The 20,190-nt window shown below is 39.1% G+C and overlaps 1 protein-coding gene across 5 annotated transcripts in view; it reads right to left on the reverse strand.

Annotated features, from left to right (window-relative positions):
• Nucleotides 1–20,190, reverse strand: part of TBC1D4 (TBC1 domain family member 4) — a 162,943-nt gene that overhangs the window by 17,082 nt on the left and 125,671 nt on the right. For 4 of the 5 annotated variants that reach the window (XM_067563242.1, XM_067563241.1, XM_067563245.1 and 1 more), the window contains 5 exons: nt 15,332–15,492; nt 14,161–14,370; nt 9,459–9,617; nt 7,328–7,486; nt 5,774–6,018 (listed from right to left, as the gene is read on the reverse strand). In XM_067563242.1, the coding sequence (XP_067419343.1) occupies nt 5,774–6,018; nt 7,328–7,486; nt 9,459–9,617; nt 14,161–14,370; nt 15,332–15,492 (934 nt within the window). Of the gene's footprint in view, nt 1–2,252; nt 2,370–5,773; nt 6,019–7,327; nt 7,487–9,458; nt 9,618–14,160; nt 14,371–15,331; nt 15,493–20,190 lie in introns of those variants that run through there. The other variant, XM_067563244.1, reaches the window with a different exon arrangement.

Below are 20,190 nucleotides of genomic sequence, written 5' to 3' on the forward strand. Positions count from 1 at the left end.
TGGTTGGTTGTATCCAAATCTCTATTCCAAGCAACTCTCAAATTATCAACCTTTGGCAAAGTTTTTTGGGCCACAAAATTGTAAAAGGATACCTCTGGCCAGGAAAATGCAGGAAATTTCCTCTAAAACAATAAAAGTTCTGGAACTTCCAATGCATCCAGTCCAAACACATTTGTAAGTAAATGCTTTAAGTGGAGATATTGCCATGCTCTGGAACAGAGCAAGCCAAATTGTTGCTGAAGATCTACAAATGGTTTAAATTTATCATAGTCAATTAGCTGTGACACAGTTATAATTCCTCTCTCCATAGAATCTCTCCACCTTAACGTTTTGCCACTGATTTTAAGGATAGGACTACTCCATAGGACTGCCTCTAACGTGGAAGAATGGATGGAAGCAGAACTTTCTAACCAAGTTTGACCAAGCTTACCCCACCACCGTCATTGTGGGAGCTCTGGAGCCATCAAATCTATCACAATTCGATCCTACAATACCTGAAAGGGGGAAAGGGTATACAAATTCTCGTTCAATTTGAACCCAAGGTAGGGTTTGTGTGGTCATATTTAACAGCCACAAAGATGCCTGGCTTAACAAAAAGGAGATATAATTTTCCAAATTGGGAAAATGAAATAGTCCCAGATATACGCAGAGTTGTAATTTGTTCAGAGCCAATCTAGATTTCTTACCTGTGTCCCAAAGGAACTTTCTATCCCTCAAACTTATTTTAAGAAATTCAATAATATTTTCAGAAATAGGGAGACCACTCCAGACTTACAAAATTCTGGGAAGGACATTCATTTTCAGTACATTAATTTTACCTTCCAAACTGAGGGTTAATATACTTCATCTCCTACAAAATCATTAGCTACTTGGACAATAATTAGTTTTACATTTATCTTAGGGATGTTCTGAATATTTCTGGGAATCAGTATTCCTAAATATTTCATAAGAGGATTGCCACTGAAAGTCCTAATTTGAAAAAATGCCTTTGTGAGCATTTGTTAATGCATAAGATTTCTGATTTGCCCCCAATTAATTTTATATCCTGAGAGGAGTCCAATCTTATTAATAATAGTTAGAAGGTTAGGAATGGTAACCTTGGGCTAAGATGCAAATACAAACACATCATCTACATAGAGCATAGTTTTGTGCTCTGTTTGGCCCACCTTGATAACAAGAATATGTTGATGTGCTTGGAGGGCAACGGCTGACAGTTCTAGAACTAAATCAAACAGAAGAGGAGAAAGGGGGCAGCCCTGCCTCATACCTCTCTGTAAGGGAAATGGGGTGGAAATAATACCATTGGTAACTACCCTGGAAGACAGGTTAGACTATAAAAGCTTAATCAAACAATACATTGATTACCAAATCCAAATCGAAAAACACAGGCCCAGGCTATGCAGTCAAAGGCCTTTACGGCACCTAAAGAAGTGACAGCTAAGGAGTCTTTAGAATCTCTCAAAGCGGGAATAATATCAAGCAGTTGAAAACAAATTATCTGAGCCATGTCTTATGAAGGAAGCCTACCTGATTTATGTGCATAATGTGTGAAGTTTAGGAATAACTGAAATTACAGCTTCTCTTATAGTAAGTAGGAGAGATTGCTCATTCTTGGCCTCAGTGACATATTCAATAATCTAGGTGTTCAATTCAATTGGAAACTCGTCGGCACCAGGAGTCTTTCCAATCTTCATTTCTTTGATAGCCAGAGTCAGTTCCATGATTTCTAGAAGGGCATCTAAAAGTTCCTTCTAAGATTCAGATCTGTGGCAGAGACAATCCACTAAAAAAGCTATCTAGGCATCTTTATTGATTCCTTCCAGCTAAATATAGTTTTGAATAAAACTTTTGAAATTGTTTATTAATATCTGTGTTGTATATAATTTATTGCGGCTATCACGATTAGAGGCAATCTTATTTCTGTTAGCCTTTTGCTTAAGTATATATGCCAACAGCTTGCCAATGCCCGCTCTCATGCCACATTACCAGTAATTTTGATTCAAACAAAATAAAGCAAACTCAGCCTTTTGGGACAGAAGTTTGTTGATTTCATATCTTAGATTGATGAGTTTCTGAGTGTCTCTGTGGAGAACACAGAAGCATGGTCTATATCCAAGACCTTATTTTCTTTTGCAAGGGTATCAATTCTATGCTGTCTCCATTTATTTTTAAAGGTGGCCTAAGAGAGGATACAGCCTCTGAAGAAGGCTTTAAAGGCTTCCCAAAAACTGAGGAAAAACTGGGGACATTTATTTAAAAAAAAAAAAAAAAATCTAACTCCTGCTGGATAGAGTTTACAAATGATGTATCAAAACAACGAACAGAGAGGCATTTAATTAATTTTAGTTGGGGGTGCATATCCTGAAGCCCTGAAAGACACATGTATAGGAACATGATCAGATATAACAATAGTACCAATGCCACAATCAGTGACAGAATTCATCAAGTCTTGTGACACTAAAAATAGTCCAATTTTGAATATGTTGAATGATCTGCAGGGGAAGAGGCTGGAGTGGGGGAGCTGGGGGGGAGGGGGGAAACTATATAATCTCTGCTGATAGGATTACCCAATCTCCATACATCTCAAATCAACCATGTATGTATGAATGAATTACCCAACAAGTAGTAGTGTTTCTTTATATGGAGATGGAAAAGGACTGGGTTTAGAGTTTGTTAAAGTCTACAGCTATAACAATAAGATGATGGCCAATGTTACTTATAGTCATAAAAAATTATGAAAAATATCTGGGATCATCCTGGTTTGGCCCATAGAGATTGGCAAAGATGATTATATAATTGTCAATTTCAGCCTTGAGAACAATAAATCTACCCTCACCGTCAGAACTTGTGCTCAGAATATTAACATTCAACTTTTAATGTATTAGTATAGCAACAATCCTCTCTATTTTTAAAGAATTAAAGCAACTAGAAACTGAGAGGCCTACCCAATCTCTATTCAATTTACAAGCATCAAGTTCTGTCAGATGTGTCTCCTGGAGCATGGCAATGCCAGCATTCTCTTTTTTCAGCATTGAGTATATATATTTTTTCTTTTAATAGGGATTTTAAAACCCTTTGAATTCCAGGAGACATATTTAATTATTGGAGCCCTCATCACTAAAATATACCAGATAAAATATAAATTCACTTTGTGAATAAATGAGGAATTACAAATTTTCCTGAGATGCATACAGTTCTTGCATATCTAAGCAGCAAAAAATATATAACCGAGAGGTGGAAGAGTTGCTTCCCTGTACATATGTATAGGAGCAGGAAGGAAATGCACAGCATGAAAGGGTAACAGGAGGGGGACAGAAAGAGGAATTAAATTAGAGAAAAAAAACAAACAGAAAAGACAGATGAGTGAAAAATATATATTGGTACCATACAATGAAAAAGAAGACTATTTAAACAGTCCAAAAATACACACTTGACACCCAGAGTGGGTGGCCGGATCAGATGAAACTTGGAAACACTGCTCCTGGGGCTCCAAACATTATAACTATAGTAATCACCTATTACCAATACATCTTCATACATTAGTCCATAAGGAAGCACCATTTTATAAAGAAATTATATATATATATATATATATATATATATATATATATATATTTATATAAAAATCAAATGATAGATTTTTATATTGATGCTCCTTTTCCAGGAGCTAAGACACAGGAAGTAAATTGATAATAGAATCATAGAAGATTAGGACTGGAAGGGACCTCAGGAGGTCATCTAGTGCAGTGTTTCTCAACAACGGGTCCATGGACTGGCACCGGTCCCTGAGACAGTATAGGAAGCTGGTCCCTGGTAACAAAAAGGTTGAAAAACACTGATCTAGTCCAATCCCCTGCTCAAAGCAGGGCCAACCCCAACTAAATCATCCCAGCCAGGGCTTTGTCAAATCAGACCTTAAAAACCTCTAAGGACGGAGATTCCACCACCTTCCTAGGTGACCCATTTCAGTGCTTTACTATCCTCCTACTGAAAGTTTTTCCTAATATCCAACTTAGACATCCCCCACTGCAACTTGACACCGTTGCTCCTTGTTCTGTCATCTGCCACCATTGAGAACAGCCTAGTCCGGCCCCCTAGTCATTTTTGTTGCCCTCCGCTGGATTCTCTCCAATTTGTCCACATCCTTCCTATAGTGGGGGCACCCAAAACGGGACACAATATGCCAAATGTGGCCTCACCAATGCCGCAAAGAGGGGAATATCATTTATCTTGATCTGCTGGTAATAACCCTTTACCCCTTCAACCCCAGTGAAAGAAAAAAAAAGGGGGGGGGGAACTAACATATCAATATCAAATAGCACCCATCAGCTTGTTTAGAGCACATCTCAGAGAACAATATATAAATTCCATATGGTTGGATCCTTCCATAGATGTCTCTTCTTGCAAGTGAGGAGTTTGCAGATTTTTTTCTGCATCTTGAGGGGAACTGACTAATACTATCTTCTCACATTAACATGGAGCAATGCTGGGTATTTAATAAAATACTTCAAGTCCATCTTCCTGGCAAATTGCTTTGCTTGATTAAAAGCTCCCCTCATTGCAACCACACCCTGGGCATAATCTTGAAAGAATTGCTGATTCTTCCCATAACAGCTCCTTTTCCTCCCCTCTGATTTCTGCAATATAAGCACCTTAGTGGTAAAATTCAGGAACTTCATAATCCATGCTCTAGCTTGATTTCCTGGAGCTGGTTTACGGTCCAGGTCCCAATGCTCCCATTCTATATCAAAAGAAAACTCTAACAGCAGATCCAACAATTTAGCAGTTTAGGGACAAATTCTGAGGGTTTCTCTTTCCCTATTCTTTCAGGGACACCAACAATCCCTTACATCATCTTGAGTGACTTTCTACATCAATTAGCTTGGATTAAAAGTCTTGACACAATTACAGTTCTTCAGAACCTGTAATTTGTTCTCTTTGAAACCATCTTCCACTTCAGAAATTCTACATTCTGATTCACCCATCTGTTGGAATAGAACGTGTAGTGCACTCAGAATCTCAATCATGGTGGTCTGTGGAGTGGAAACTGTAGATTTAATTTCAACAATATCTGTGGCAACCTGTTATAGCACAGCCTTTAGCTATGTTCCATTAGGCTCAGGCACCACTTTGTTTGCAGAAATGGGGAGGCAGATCTTCTCTGTTTTTTTAGTGCTTTTGGATTCAGAGAGGAAGGTGTAGACCTAAGCAGCACCTTGGGGGTTTCAGTAGTTGAGCATAATACTTCTTGGGGTTAAATGGTAGATTTTAGGGGATGACATTTGGGATTCTCTGTGGGCTGTCTCAGAACTCAAGCAACCTGCATCTACATCAAACACAGCGCCCTCCAATGTCCTTGTTTTTACTCATTCTCTGAAGGCAGGGGCAAGCAGACAGATGAGGATATCATGGTTTATATAAGGTTTTGGGGATGGTTGTTTTTATTTCCTTTGTTTTTTTTTTTTCTTTTCATCCCTTCCTTTCCTGCTCATTCTTCTGACCTTCCCTCAAAAAACAAAACACAGTTTCCAAATGGAAGACCATCAGATTTTGTGATAGGAAGAAGTTTGCAACTCTTAAGCTTCTTTTATCTACTTGCAAATGGGAAAACAAGAGAGATGTTTGGCAAGGATAACTATATGCATTTTACTCATCACTAATACCTTTCATCCTAACAAACTGCAACTTTCAAAGTGTTAGAACAAAGACAGCTTCTAGGAAATCCTACTGCAGATTCGAGTTCAGTTTATTTTAGGAGAAAGGATCAACTTACCTGTAGTGACATCATGTCTGGCCTGTACTGTTTACGGAAGCCAAGGTCATACATGAGGAATTTCAGCATTTCAAAGGCTTGTTCCTCACTCATGTGTAGAAGCAGTACTCCAGCCACAAAGCTAATACCCTGGCAATAACCCACTTCCTTGTCCAACAAAGAATAAGCTTTCAGGAGATTAAAGAGTGATAGCTGCCCTGCTCCCAGCTGGGTAGAGAAGTAAGGATGTGTAGGGAATGTCCTTCCTAGTGTAAATATAAAGGAAAGAGGTATTTAATTCTAAGTTCTATTTTATATAGAGACAGAAACCCATAAAACTCCTCTCCTCTGTATTTGCAGAAGTTTCTCTTATGAAGCCTTCCCAAAAATATCCTTAGAATTGAATTTAAATTATGAAACAAATTTGGATAGTTAGCCATACTTTCTGACCAGAGCAATATCAAAGTTGTCCTGAATACAACCATACCTTAGGTAGTTCTAAGTCACCCATTACTGCTGTATCTAAGCATTGTATAATTATTTGTTATACACTTTTTTTTTTACTGAAAGGTTCCAGAAGCTTTCTCGATTTTATTATTATTTTCCCAAAGTGCTACTATAGACACTTAAAGAGATAGGTTCTGGCTGAAGGATCCACATTCTGCAACCCTGTGTTACAGCGACAAAGCCTGGCTCTTTAGCTCAAGCTGTAGACACTCATACTTCCACTCTAGAAGTTTCCAGTCCAATCCTTGGGGTCAGCCCAGATGGAAGCCATCACACTGACTTACAAAGGAATATTTCTAGTTCAGTAGCACCAAATTTCCCATCAGGATCAGGGCCCCATTGTACTAGATGCTATACAAACACACAGAAAGACAGTACCTTACAATCTACAAGTGACATACAAGAGGGTGGGGGAGGAGAGAGAGAGAAGGAAGATGAAATACATGCATCTGTAATTTTTAAAAAACAGAATATAAAAGTAACACTTGAATTCATGTTCTCCAAGCATAATTATTCTTAAAGTTACCCTGATCTCCTCTCTCCATCTTCCCCTTCATTTTTATTTGCTTCTCTGTCATCTCCCTCCAACCATTATAAACCGGTCCATTGCTTCCTCATAAATCTGCCAGCCTACAAAGCCCAGTCCTCTCTTCCCAGAGCCCTGTATTTCTTTTCATCCTTCAGGTGAAATCCTGCCTCAATTGAAGTCCCAGGGAATTTTACCATGGACTTCAAGAACCAGGATTCAAGTTTGTGGTTCACTCCTGCTCCACTCCAGCCCATTTTCATGTCTCTCTGCAGTGAGCCTGCAAAATGACACTCACCTAAATCATGGGTAAGCATCTCCCTTTGCAACGATTGTACAGCACCAACAAAATGAGTAGAACCTGAGATGCCGGCCGTTTGGCAAAGACAACACTGAAGGCAGCCTCAGCAGAACATAAGTTCACGTACTGTAGCGTGTTTGCTTCTGTACCAGCAATAAATTAAACCCAAAACTTCAACTAAGAACAACATTTTCCAATCACCTCAGCAATAGGACACAAAATACTGACACCACAAAAGTACCTAGATCTACAAGGATAGCATGTTGCTGAGCTGTCAGCTGTTTCAAGAGTTCTTGGTAGGAGATGTCAGGAGGTTGTTGTTTGCTTGGCAGTCTATGTCTTACGCGATGTTGGACAGCTAGAAATTGCCAAATTTCTCCCCGGCGGCTTTTTGGTACACCTGAAATCAGAGGGGAGAGAAAACAAATGCCCAGAGCAGCTGAATATTCTCAGAGCTTTTATCCACAATAGAGATTTCTGGTTTATAAAAGCTAGTATAATGCCTTGTAATAACCTCACATGCTACATCTCTACATATACAAATGTGAAAGATGGCACTAACAACCCAACTTTGAGGGCTTAAGTGGAATTTAAGTGGTGGATAGGGTGAATTTTACCCTGGATGCGTCATGTCACTATGATATTATTTAAGTGTCAATCACAACATTATTGAAAGTTCAAGAGCGCAGTTCTATGCAGTATATATCTAAACAACAAAATTACCCCCATTGCTTAAAGAAAAGAAGTGACGGAAATCTCAAAATGCTCACTTAGCCCACAAAAAAATGCGGTTTGAACCCTTGAGGTACCCTATGCACTAAGGGAGGGATTTCCAAAAGCAGCAAATTGATTTCGGAGCACGAGTCCCACTTGAAAATCATTATGTAGGTCTACACTGAAGCTGGGCATGAGCCTCCCAGGCTGGGCAGACAAACTGTTGTTTTAGCGCACTAGCTCAAGCCCCGCTAACACACTAAAAACAACTGTATGGATGCTGCAGCTCAGACTCTCAAGCCCAACTGACTTCCTGGGTCTGAGCTCAGGTGGCTAGCTTGATTCTCCAGCGAAGCTGCAACATCCACACTCCTGTTTTTACCACACTAGCCCAAGCCCCCCAGCACACATTTGTCTACTGTAGCAGGGAGCAAGTTTCCCCGCCCAGGTACAGACATACTCATTGGGACCTGTGCTCCCAAGTCACTCAGCAATTTTGAAATCCCCTTCTAAATTAATACATTATTTGTGATCTTCCACAAATATTTGTCTTTACATTCGTATTTGAAAATCAAAATATTAAGCTTTTGACAGTGTGTTTTATAAACATAATATTTGCTAACTGCAAAGTATTTTTCAACGTGAACTACATCATTCAGTCTCATCCAAAAGCCAAGAGATAAAAGCCCAAATCAAATCCCACAGAGAAGTGGGGTTAGTAATACATTTTGTTTATGCAAGAGGTTTGTTCGTGGACAATCTTTGTGCAGCTGCCTAACAGTTTACTTTCAAGGTGTTTTCCATTTCATTCTATTTTGTGAGTCCACATTTTTCTACTACGTGGAATTTATCTTGCAGTGATAAGATATCGGTTCTTTAGAAACTAACCATGGTGTGGAATTCTACAGATCAAATTCATATCTGCATTCCTCTCGTGAGTTCCTTACTTGAAGTCTGAGAACCACAAAAAAGACTTAACTTATACGTAACTCGCACTGAGAGTGTAGCCCTTTCGGCTCAGTTTACGTAGAGGTTTAGGAGTCTTCTGCTGATTTCAAGCTAATGGACTTGGTCCTTGTGTTCCAATAAAGGCTCATGACTTTAGCTCCTAATATCTCAGATTCAATTCCCAACTAGGGCATTGTGTTACAAGTGGTAGTCCATATGGGAATTCTATGCTAGACCTCAAGTTCGGGATGAGCTTCCCCAGACAAAGGTGTAACCCAGACTGACACACTGTGGCCCTCTGTTCCCCATCTAGTGACTAGTCCATGTACAGAAGTTTCTGAGTTTGCTACAGCCTTTGAGCCAAGGCCAGGTCAGAGAGTAGAGGCTCATGCTTTAAGATCCAGGCCCTGGGGGAAATCCCCACCAATGTAGGGACATCCCCTTACACACAGTAGTGCAACTATGTAATCATTTACTTGATCTTTCTGCAGCATTGTCCCAATATACTGTAGGCACAACAAAATCAGTATATTTTCTAACTGCAAAATAATTTGGTTGATGTTTGGGGGAAAAAAAAAAGGCAACGGGCAATTTATTTTTTAACTGATTTGGTGCTAGTGGAACAAGCTTACTGAAGGTAGATATGGTTTAAATAATCTTAAAGACTGAACAAAATGCCCCAGCCAAAACACAACCTACATAATAAATACCTTCTTTCAGAGTGGTATGAATATCCTCCATGTCACATCTGATTTTGGCTCTGCAGTTTAATAACTTCTTATCCCAGATATTTAGGGCATCTTTCTGACATGTACCAACTTCACTGTAGTCCAATTTAACTTTTCTTGATTGGAGTTCATCTCTGCTTGCTGGAATATAAAACAGGAAGAAGAGCATATGAGAGTAGAGCATATCAGAAATCATATATCTCAATGCAGCCAAGGTCAACACCCAGAATCTCTCTTCTGTTACTGCATAGGACACTTTGCATCAATGGTAAATAGTAGAAGATGGACTTTAAATGAACTTTTGGGCTATACCTCTATAGATACATGTGACTCAAACTGCTGAGTAACAAATATGACAAAGTAACAAACCAATGTACAAGAAACAACATACAAGGGAGAAAAAAAAGAGCCATGTTTCCTCCCCTTCCCCAACTGCTTCTTCTCTTAACTTTAGCAAAGCTTTGCTGAGTGAAATGAATATTCCACAACAGAATCCTGATAATCCTTAAAATGATGTTGATGGAAGGAACAAAGGATTGTCTTTCAATATTTCAATGTTGATGGAGAGGTATTTATCAGATGTCTGTCTGTGGCTAAATGTTGACACCTCAGCAACAAAAAATTGTGCAAAGCAATTTATCAGATAATGTTTACTGCACATTAAAATAGCTTCAATGTGAGAAATCCCATAGACTTTGAATGCTCCTTCTGGAACTGTAAGAACTTTGATCAAGTCTCTGTGTCATTTAAAAGAGAAGTTTCCTAAAGTAGAGATCATTATCATTATGTGGTCCCACCAGCTGCACTATTCATAGTGGTCCTCATAGATCATGACAGTTTTCAACAGATGCTTCTCAGAGCAATGGTGTTTTTAATTTTAACATCTTTTTCCCCTTAACACCATTCATTCAGAGTCACAGTGCACGATAGCGAAAAGTGATGAGAGATTTTCATTTCCGACCCTAACGTTTGCTAAATCCAGCCAGATGTTCTTGCACCTATACTTTTCTGATAGGCCTTGCCTTATCCACATTTCTTCTAGCAACTCCTGGAGACTCACTTTTCTAGGAGAACTGTCAGGTAATTCTGGATTTTCATGGAGGTCTAATTTCAATTTCTATCTCTGGGGAAATAATCACAGTAGCTCCTTTACTGTGCATTTGTTAGCAAATGGAGGGTGTAATGCACACACCGTGTTACTGATATTAAGGTTTAACCCACATGCAGATCTAGATTCCAATTTTTGCAAATATGGTCTTTCGTAATCATTTGAGTAGGTTACATACTGCATTATTGCACAATGTGATCCCTCAAGGACTCCAATAAATCTTTAAGTCTCACACATTTACCATGATCTCTGTGTGAAGTAAGTTTATATGGTGCACTGAGGAACCATGATTCTTTAACCCCCCCCCCCCCCGATCCAAGTGATATAAACCAACACTGGTGATTCTGTAGGAACATAGGACTTGCAAAGCCAAATCAGACCTTCTGTCCATTAAACTAGCTATCCTGCCTCCAGAAACGACCAATACCTGATGCTTCAGTGAAAAGTGGAAGAAACCAATGACAAGCCTCAGTTCATTGGCACACAAGCAGAAGTGCATGCAGGATCAAGAATTAACATCAAATTCCACAAGTCTAGTTTCTGAGTATGCCCCAGTACTTTATAATTTGTCATCTTTTTCTGACTGCAAGGGCCAAATAAACAATTATTATAATAAATGATTTGTATTGTGGCAGTGTCTAGGAGGCCCAACTGCTTTGTACTAGGCACTATACATTTGGATATTGCTCCTGGATATTTTTTTTAATGTTACCTTAAGAGAACAGAAGTTGTTCAGAGGCAAAACACCTCTGCATTAAAAAATAAAAAGATAAAATTGTAGTAAAATTATTTTGCAACTCGATAATAAAATGCAAGACTATAAGAATATGAAATTCCTGTACTGCCAAAAGGCATTAGGCTTGATCTGGCACCCTTATTTACAATGAGTTGTACTCTGCTCCACAATTAGCTCCACTGAAATCAGTGGGACTACCTGCAGAGTAAGGTACTACTCAGCAAGAATAAGGGCAGCAAAATAAGGCTCATTATAGGTTTAGTTGCTTACTACCATCCTCTTTAAATTTTCCTGTTTTGAAATCACTAGAAATCTTGCTAAGAAAAAAAAAAAGTAGCCTTTAGCCACTCTCAAAATTAAAACAAGAGGCATTTGCTTCACAAATCTTACCTTCTGCAGAACAAATAGCTATTAGCATTCAAGTCTCCTCGATGGCACAAAGAACAATAGGAGAGATTCTGTTAATATTTTAATCTGTACATTTAATACAACATATTAGCAGTTAAAAAAAAAAACCCGGGAGCTATTTCATAAAGGGGGGAAAATTGACATCTTAAAAACAAAGCAATAATAATCAGTGTGATGAATATACAACTAAGAACTAAGCTGCCACTAGAGGTCTCCGTCCTTTCTTGGTTTTTGTTTATGTTTTCTGAAGTCTGTTATGGACTGTAGTTTGGGAGACCAACTGCCACTTGAATCAAAGTGTAATAATGATCGCTTCAATGCACACCAGCTTTAAACAGGTGCTATCAATGCAATACCACAGGCTAGGACTATAATATCCCAGCCAAACAAATGCAAAATTAATATGCAGACTGGGAAAGTTTTGAGAACAACCTGTTCCTTGTGTCAGGTCATCCCGTTTCCTCTAACACTACATAACCAGTGCCTAGGCTCCTTGAGAAAAGTCACCTGCATTTACTTGGTAAGATTAAGTCCGATGTGTTTGCATTCTCAGCTGATAAAACTCTACAAGTCAGAGAACCCAGTGGGTTAAAACCTGGAATGCAGTTACCGGAGTACCTATCACTACCCTGTTAATTTCTTGTTTTCATCACAAGACCAGACATGCACATTTAGTATTAATCATTAACTAAAAAAGAGGCATTAGGGTTATGCTCTTTACTCTACAAACCATTTATTTCTTTAGCTGTTTTATCATTTATTCTTGCAGAGGTCAGATTAGTTTTAACTGCCTGTTACACCTCCAGCAGTACAAAGAATCTAAAGGAACAACCAGCGCTTATTCATTGTGGCCTCTTTTCTTCCCAAATACAGATTGACAGGTTGCTAAAAAAAAAAAAGGGTCATCCTTCGATGAATTAATAATCACTGGGATGTTCCGTACAAACCCCAACAGGCTTTCATTGTCTCCCTACTGACATGTATTTCTAGTTGTGGGCAAACTGAAAGGGTAACACACTACATGCTAAGGAAGTATATTCAAGGGCACATGGAAAGGCTCCTGCTATGATTTCCCCCCCCCCCCCCTTTCTTCTCCCCTAGTATCCTTAGCATGGACTGGTAGCTATATGGTGCTCTAAAGAAATGGAGAAATGGGAGATGAGAATGAAGTTTTCAAAAATGAGGATGGTAAGGATATCTATGTTAAAAGTATGCCACTGCAGCATAATGCCAGCCTCTGGAAAATTAAAAAGACTGCACAAGACAAAATTAGCAAATTACCATTTGCAGTTTCTTTAGGCAAAGATACTTAGTGTAAAATAAATCTGTTTTGTTTTCTACAAGTTTTACATTTAGATCAGAATGTTGACTCCTACCTTTGTACAAAGGTACCCAAATAGCGGTATTAAGGATCTTGGCCAAAACGTTGATGAATGAATAGAGACGTGTGTGTGTGTGTGTGTGCACGCATGTGTGTGCATCTGTCCCTTAACAGGACCTGATTTTCCTAAAGTGCTAAGCACTCGTCTTCTGAAAAATGCAGCACCTTTAAGGCATCTCATGTTGGGCACTCAAAAAATTGAAGCACCAAAAAATACTAATTGCTTTTGAAAATTTAGGACCTTAACTACTTCTCTGGTAGGGTAAGAAAACAATGGAAAATACACCAGAAACATTTAGTTGGAAATACCATATGTTTGTATGATGTATCATACCCATCTGGACAGTGCAATAGAAAATCATTCACGATCCTGTTGAAATAAGGCATGGAGGGAGCAGTCCACCAATGTTTTAAGTATTCATGCCAGTTTGCTATAAGATGATAGGGACATAAATCCTGTATGGTGTTCTGGTATTCCAGAATCTGATTGTCCAGGATATGTACTGTAATGGGTTACTCTAAATATATATCCAAGTTTTGCTGAATCTTATTCTGACAGAAAACATAAGTTTTTTATTTGCAAAAAACTGACGTAAAAATGTACTTTTATACAGAAAGGAACCTGATGGAGACTGTGCTGCAGTATGCTATATCTTTGCACCATCTCATGGACCTGTCTAAATTATGGAAGATTTTGCATCTTTGTCTTTCTTTTTTGGGAGGGGAAGAGGGGAGGAAGGGGAAAAATGACAACGGATGACAATTTTGGCCATGAAACGACCACAATGGTAGTTCATTAGACAACTGTGTCCTCTTTTAATATGCCCAACTTTTCAGATATTCTAAATCACTATATCAAAGAGGATTTGCAAGTTTTGCATGGAACAGAAGTACTTCTAAGATTGTAAACCTCAATCTCACACTGATTGTATTTCTGAAACTACGCATAACTTACTACAGCACTGGCCCTGATTTTCAATTGAAGTCTATGGGAGCTGCTTGTGATTTGGGCCTCTGAAAACCAGGCCCATTGTTTCTCTGAGTGGCTAACCTTCCAGCTTCTGGTTTTCTTTTTCCATTCGAAGCAGTAGGATTTGTTGATGGATGGCTTTCCTCCATAGACTCTGCAACTCTTCTGGTTTTTTTCTCCCACCATCTTTATCTGGGGCATCCTCATTTTGCAATATCAAAGAAAGAGGGTCCTCCTCCAAGGCTGGAGCAAGAGGGGATAGTGGTAACAATTCATTCCCCTCAAGCCCATCTGCAAAGAATCACATAACTATCACTAAAAATCCAGATTACATTGGCTATACAAGCCACAGTGAAGAAAGAACATTTCTACTGTCACATTCAGCAACAAAGCACTGATTATAAGATAGAACTGCACTTGTCTAACAGTGGAGGTAATGTTTAAATGAAGTCTTAAGGTTAATGGCTATATTGAGCACCCTTCCACAAACTTCCCTTTAAGTTATGAGGAGTCATCTTAATAGTTGATCACTCCCACTTCATCTGTACAGCATTGTTGTTTATTATCTCTTTCCACCGTTAAGCTTGCTAACGGCCATAGTTTGCTATATGTTCCATCTTGCAGAGAAGCCATGTTTTTGTCTCTACTAACATACAGTACTTGTGCAATAAATCTATCCATCCATCTACAATCGTTGAATCTAGAGAACTTCTGAAGTGAATCCATGGCTGTGATGAGTGATATTGCAGCCATATTAACTTAGTCAGAATTTGACCTTTTAGAAGCAATTTCATGCATTAATGCCTTTGGAAGACCAGTAGATGAAAATCTAGAACTATAAAAGAAAAAAGAAATAGGGGAGAGTGCTTAGAATCCAGGTTGTGTTCCATTTGGTACAGAACACTGCCAAAATGCTCTTTTTTAAAAAAACAAAACAAAACAAAACAAAAAACCATATATTCTTGTGTCTTATATAAGCAGGTTGTGGCAATATTTGTCAACAGAGATACTTTGATCACTAAAGGCAGTTCTTACAGTTTCTCTGCCCTTGATGGAAATGATAGCAAAATGATAGAAACACCAGTTCAAATCAAAGACTCAAAGTCATCCTGACAAGATATTTCCCAAATCAGGTTTAGCAAGCACATTACAATGTTGTCTTAAGTTGCTTTTTGTTAAACATCTACTTTTCTTTCTAGTAGTAACAAACAATAGCAGATGCACAGTTTGCTTTCTTTGAAGCCCCACAGACCTTGATGCTGCATTGTTGAGGGAGATTTATTCATGGGTGAAGCAACCCGCAGGAAGATTCGCTGCCGCCAGGAGATGCGGCGGGGAGTAAGAGTGACCCCACTGGCATTTAGAGACTCGTTGCTGCAGACAGACGAGGTCCTTTTCCTTCCCTCCCCATCACTGGAGAAAAACAATCGGAGTGCAACCAAAAAAAAAAAAAAAATCAGCTTGAAAACAAAGTTGATAAAGGTTCGTTTAGTACACCACAAAAACACACATGCATATGCTGGGTCAGCATTAGGTAGGCAAGGCAGATCATGATCACAGGCCACAACCTGAACACAATTGCCAAATTCCACTGTGAGATGATGCTGAGAAATTCACTCCAGACAGCAGGCAGAGGGAGTATTAGTAGAGAGACACAGTGCTTAGCCTAAATGTTCAGAATCAAAGCTCATCTTTTTTCAAAATTCCATTTGAAAAACTGAGACATATTCAAGTGCAGGAAAATAAACTAAATATTCAGTCTTCAAAAGGCTGCAATTTGTCTTCCTTTCAGCCATGAATTAATCTTCCTAAAGAGGATGTGATGCAACACATCAAGGTGAGGACATGGCTTGAGCACAAAACCCAGTAACTCGTTTCATCGGCAGGACAGACTAAAAGTAAATGGGCTCATGAGCACAAAGGTGGATTTGTTTATGGCTTGAGGCTACCCCCTCATGCATCCTTCCCTTTTCCCACTCTTCAGGGAGACAGCTGACAGACAGAGGGAACAAGGGGACGAAAAGGGAGTGCTCCACCCCTGCTGCCTCACGCTACAGGGGACAGTCTGCATTCCCAGCAGAAGAAAGAGAGGTCAGGAAAGAGATCAATCTTATCACAGTGACCCAGAGAAGACTGATCTCCCTGGCAAGTCAAAATAGGCCACATGAAGCGGGTTGAGCATATAATACTGTTGGAGCAAATGGCAGTAGAGAGCAAGGAGGAGCAGGAAGTTAGAAGGAAACTTTCCCTGAGAGCTAGTTATATCATAATTGCCAGCTATGGTGCTTAAACACCGCTCTCTAAAGCATCTGGCATTGACCATTGCTGGAGACACAGATAAAATTTTCAAAAGCGCTTAAGTCACTTAGGAACTCAAGGGCTGTTGACTGTCAATACTTGGAAATTTTACCCAGGACACTGAACAAGACAAATCACTGGTTGAATCCATGATGGCAGTGAATATATCCAGTATATAGTCCTAAAAAACCTTGGCTGACTCCACTGCAACTGATCCATCCCTGTACTCCTTCCATAACTCAGTGCATGGTACACTAGAGCTTCATTTGCCAAAGGCAGATGTACAAATCAAACAGCTCTTCATCAATCCTAAGTATCTAGGCACAATGCTGCTTGGACAAAGGACTTGTAGCAGCAGCAGATAAGATCTAATAGCTCTTGCAGATAAGGTCAAATAGACTAGAGACAATCCTTGACCACAGAGATGTGACTACACTCCTGAAACAGGATGCTGGAACATATTCGACAGAGGAGGAAGGGGATAGAATGCAATATTCATCTCAAAGAAGTGATGGGGTTTCTGTACAATACAGAAATCCCTCAAAAGGGGGACGCCAGAGATTTGCCTGTGGTAGCCAGAGGATTACCATGTACTTCATTACTCTGGGGCGCTGCAACAGAATCCTACTCTTTGATATTCTTCCCTAAAGAAGGCGAGTGGCACTCTCTGGAGTTTCTCAAAGTACATCTGCATAGGACTGAGGGTTACAGAAAATGCGCAGTCCTTTTACAGTGCTTACCCACACTGCAGCCTGGGGAAAGAAGAAGATGATGAAAGCCTCTATATCCATATAAAATCAAAAGGGTGTATTTTAGATATTTACAAAGCTAGCAGGGCAGTCTCACAGGTAATGATCACTGCTCACTCAACCAAGGGAGTGACAACTTGTCAGGAAGACAGGTTGAAACTGTCAAATGAGGAATATTGCAAGGCTGCAACTTTATCATAATTTGTTATCAGGACACCACAGAACATTGCATCTGCAGATGCAGCCTGTTGCAGGAAAGTTCTAAAAGAACAAGAAGTTTTCACACCCCACAAGGGGAGCAGATGTCCCAATTTTATTGGGATAGTCCTGACATTTGGGGCTTTTTCTTATATAAGCGCCTATTACCCCCTCAACCCCTTCCCCAATTTTTCACACTTGCTATCAGGTCACCTTATGCCCCTGGCACCTACAGTTCTTATATAAATTTAGTTACTCCTCCCCTCTATGGATACTGCTGCTAGAGCATGCTGGATCTGCAGAAAAGGGAGGGCTCCCTATAATATTTAGGAAGTCAGTCTGTAACGGAATGTTACAACAAGCTACCAATTGTAATCAGCATCTCTGACCTCTCAACTGGTTAAAAGAAAAAAAAAAAAAGAAAGCATGCAAGTGAGCTAACCTGTGTCATATTAAAGCTACAGTTGTGTTAGCTATGTTGCCCCAAGCAACATGCTGAACCAAGGTCAGAAACATGTACCTTCATCAGAGCCAGGTCTGGTCTTTGGAAAACTTCAGTTTACTGAAGTTTAAACAGAATGATTATGTGGTTTATCATCTGAACAAAAGGACCAAATTAAGTCTGCATGTAACCCAATCTATCTCGTTTTTTGTTTTATTTGCCAATTCAAGGATTGCGGGTTCAGCAGAGATTTGTTACCACTTGGGCAACTCCTGTATCAAATATTGTAAAATGAACAATGATCCATTGTAAAAGCTAGGATTGGCCTTTGGATTAACTAGTGTTACATCCCACCAAAATAATTCTGAAAAATCCCAATTTTTACCTTTCAGTGGCCCAATAGTTAGTTGCCTTACATGTTTTTCTGTGGGTAATAAAAGAAGGAATAGCATTTCTATTAGATAGCAACCACAGAGAATATTATGTGAATACTAGTCTAAATTAGGTGATAAAACAAGTAGTCTGAAAATCATGAGATGTAACTGCAGAAGATACTATTCATTTTCGGCCAAAATCTGATCACTTTATGAGAGTCAAAGGGACAATTCATGTAGGTAAAGCAATAGGATTTGGGTCTATTTATTAATTTGATACAGAGGGGTTACTAGGGATGCAAACTATAACCACTACTTACACTTATTTAAAATGTTTACATCATGCATTAAAACATAAAGCTAAATCATTACATAAGTGACAAAAATGTAACCCATTGAACAAGAGAAACATAATCCCTTCTTTTTGTCATTCTTTATACAAATAATTAAAACAAAGCCATTATTCTAGTTCAAGCCCTGAAAAGGTGGATGCAGTTCTAGGGCATGCAGTTCTGGGGCAAGCAACGGAGAAGAATAGTGAAACAACACAAGTGTTTTATTGATAGTATCTAATATGCACAGAAAAAGTAGAGGTGGGAAAGTAGTTACCACACATTTTAGTCTATGGTTTAATACAGCACCTTTCTGACCTTCAGTATTTACAGTGTAATGAGTTACTTATGCTTCACTGGTTGTTTCTCTGTAGGTACACATGGCTACCATTACATACTTAATACAATAGGTCACACATTCCTCAACACTTAGGATAACCTTGGAAATTACACATTATCTACCAAAATTCCCCTGTAATTCTGAATGACTATCTTGTTCCTCATTTCCTTTTCCAAAAATAATTCACTACTGTAGAGATAGTTTGTGTCAGACTTATGCACACACCTTGAAGTGAACAATGGCATACAAGTGGCTATTTAAAAAAAAGTGCAAAGTATTTTTTTTTTTGGTAAAATAAAAAAAAATTAACATAAAATAGAGTGCCTTAGAATTTCTTGAATTCTACTTGGACAGTTAGCCAGGAGAGGCAAAGAGAACCTAAAATTAAAATCTGATCTGAAAGGCATGTAAGGATGTCTTATAGGGTAACAGGAAGAGTAAGTAACCCACACCTCCAATAACATTAATTAATGTTATTTATAAGCTCCACTACTAAGATGAGCAGATGAAACCGGAAGCTGGCCAATCTGGGTGCAGAAATGGTCATATTAGCTCTACCATATATTCCCCACCTTCAAGTATGTGGTGATAGAGTTCTACACAACTGTCTTAGGCATTTCTAATAACCATCAACTCCGTATCTAGGCCTAGTGGGCTGGAATCTGCTCTGTTACACCAGTGAAAATCCAGATTAACTAACTTCAGAGGAGTTACTTCAGATGCGTACTAGCCAGCATTTTAGAACTAGGCTAGGCAGGTGCATGCTTGAGACCAGAAGGATCAACAACACTATAGTCACCCTCTCTGAACTCAGTGACAGCCAAAAATTAACTCCCAGCTCCCGTCAGAGGGAGAAGTTGTCTAGGCATGGACAGAGATCCTAATGGCAGTATGGCTCCAAAGACTGTGCTACCATGGGGACAATAATAGGCCAGCTACTAGCACAGAGAACTGAATTACTGGGTTTTTGCAGCATCCAGGGCTTGGAAGCATTATCCTTATCTCTGCGATCCACCAAACCCCATGTCTGCCTGAGGGGAACATTCAAAGGATTCTTCAGAGGCTTTATCATAGGAGGGTACCATTAGGCCTTAAAGGAGACACATTTTTACAGGTTGGAAAGCTTTTACAGGTTCTACTAACATCCCTCATCATAGAAACATTAAGTGTGACCACTGAAGTTCTAATTTCAGATTATGCTTTGTCAGTAAGCATCTGTTAAGAAGAAGCTCTAAATAGGACACGGGAAAAAAGAAAGACTTTTTGCATTTTTCAACATGAATTGAAAACAAGTTTTTTTGAGAAGGGATATTTTACAATTGCTTCATAAGCTATGGAATTCCTTCCCTACCTTCCCACCCCCTCAACTTTTTTTTTT

This window comes from Emydura macquarii, unplaced genomic scaffold (genome assembly GCF_026122565.2).
Source record: "Emydura macquarii macquarii isolate MOO-44397 ecotype Brisbane River unplaced genomic scaffold, CSIRO-AGI_Emac_v2 contig_2473, whole genome shotgun sequence".
Taxonomy (NCBI): Eukaryota; Metazoa; Chordata; order Testudines; family Chelidae; genus Emydura; species Emydura macquarii.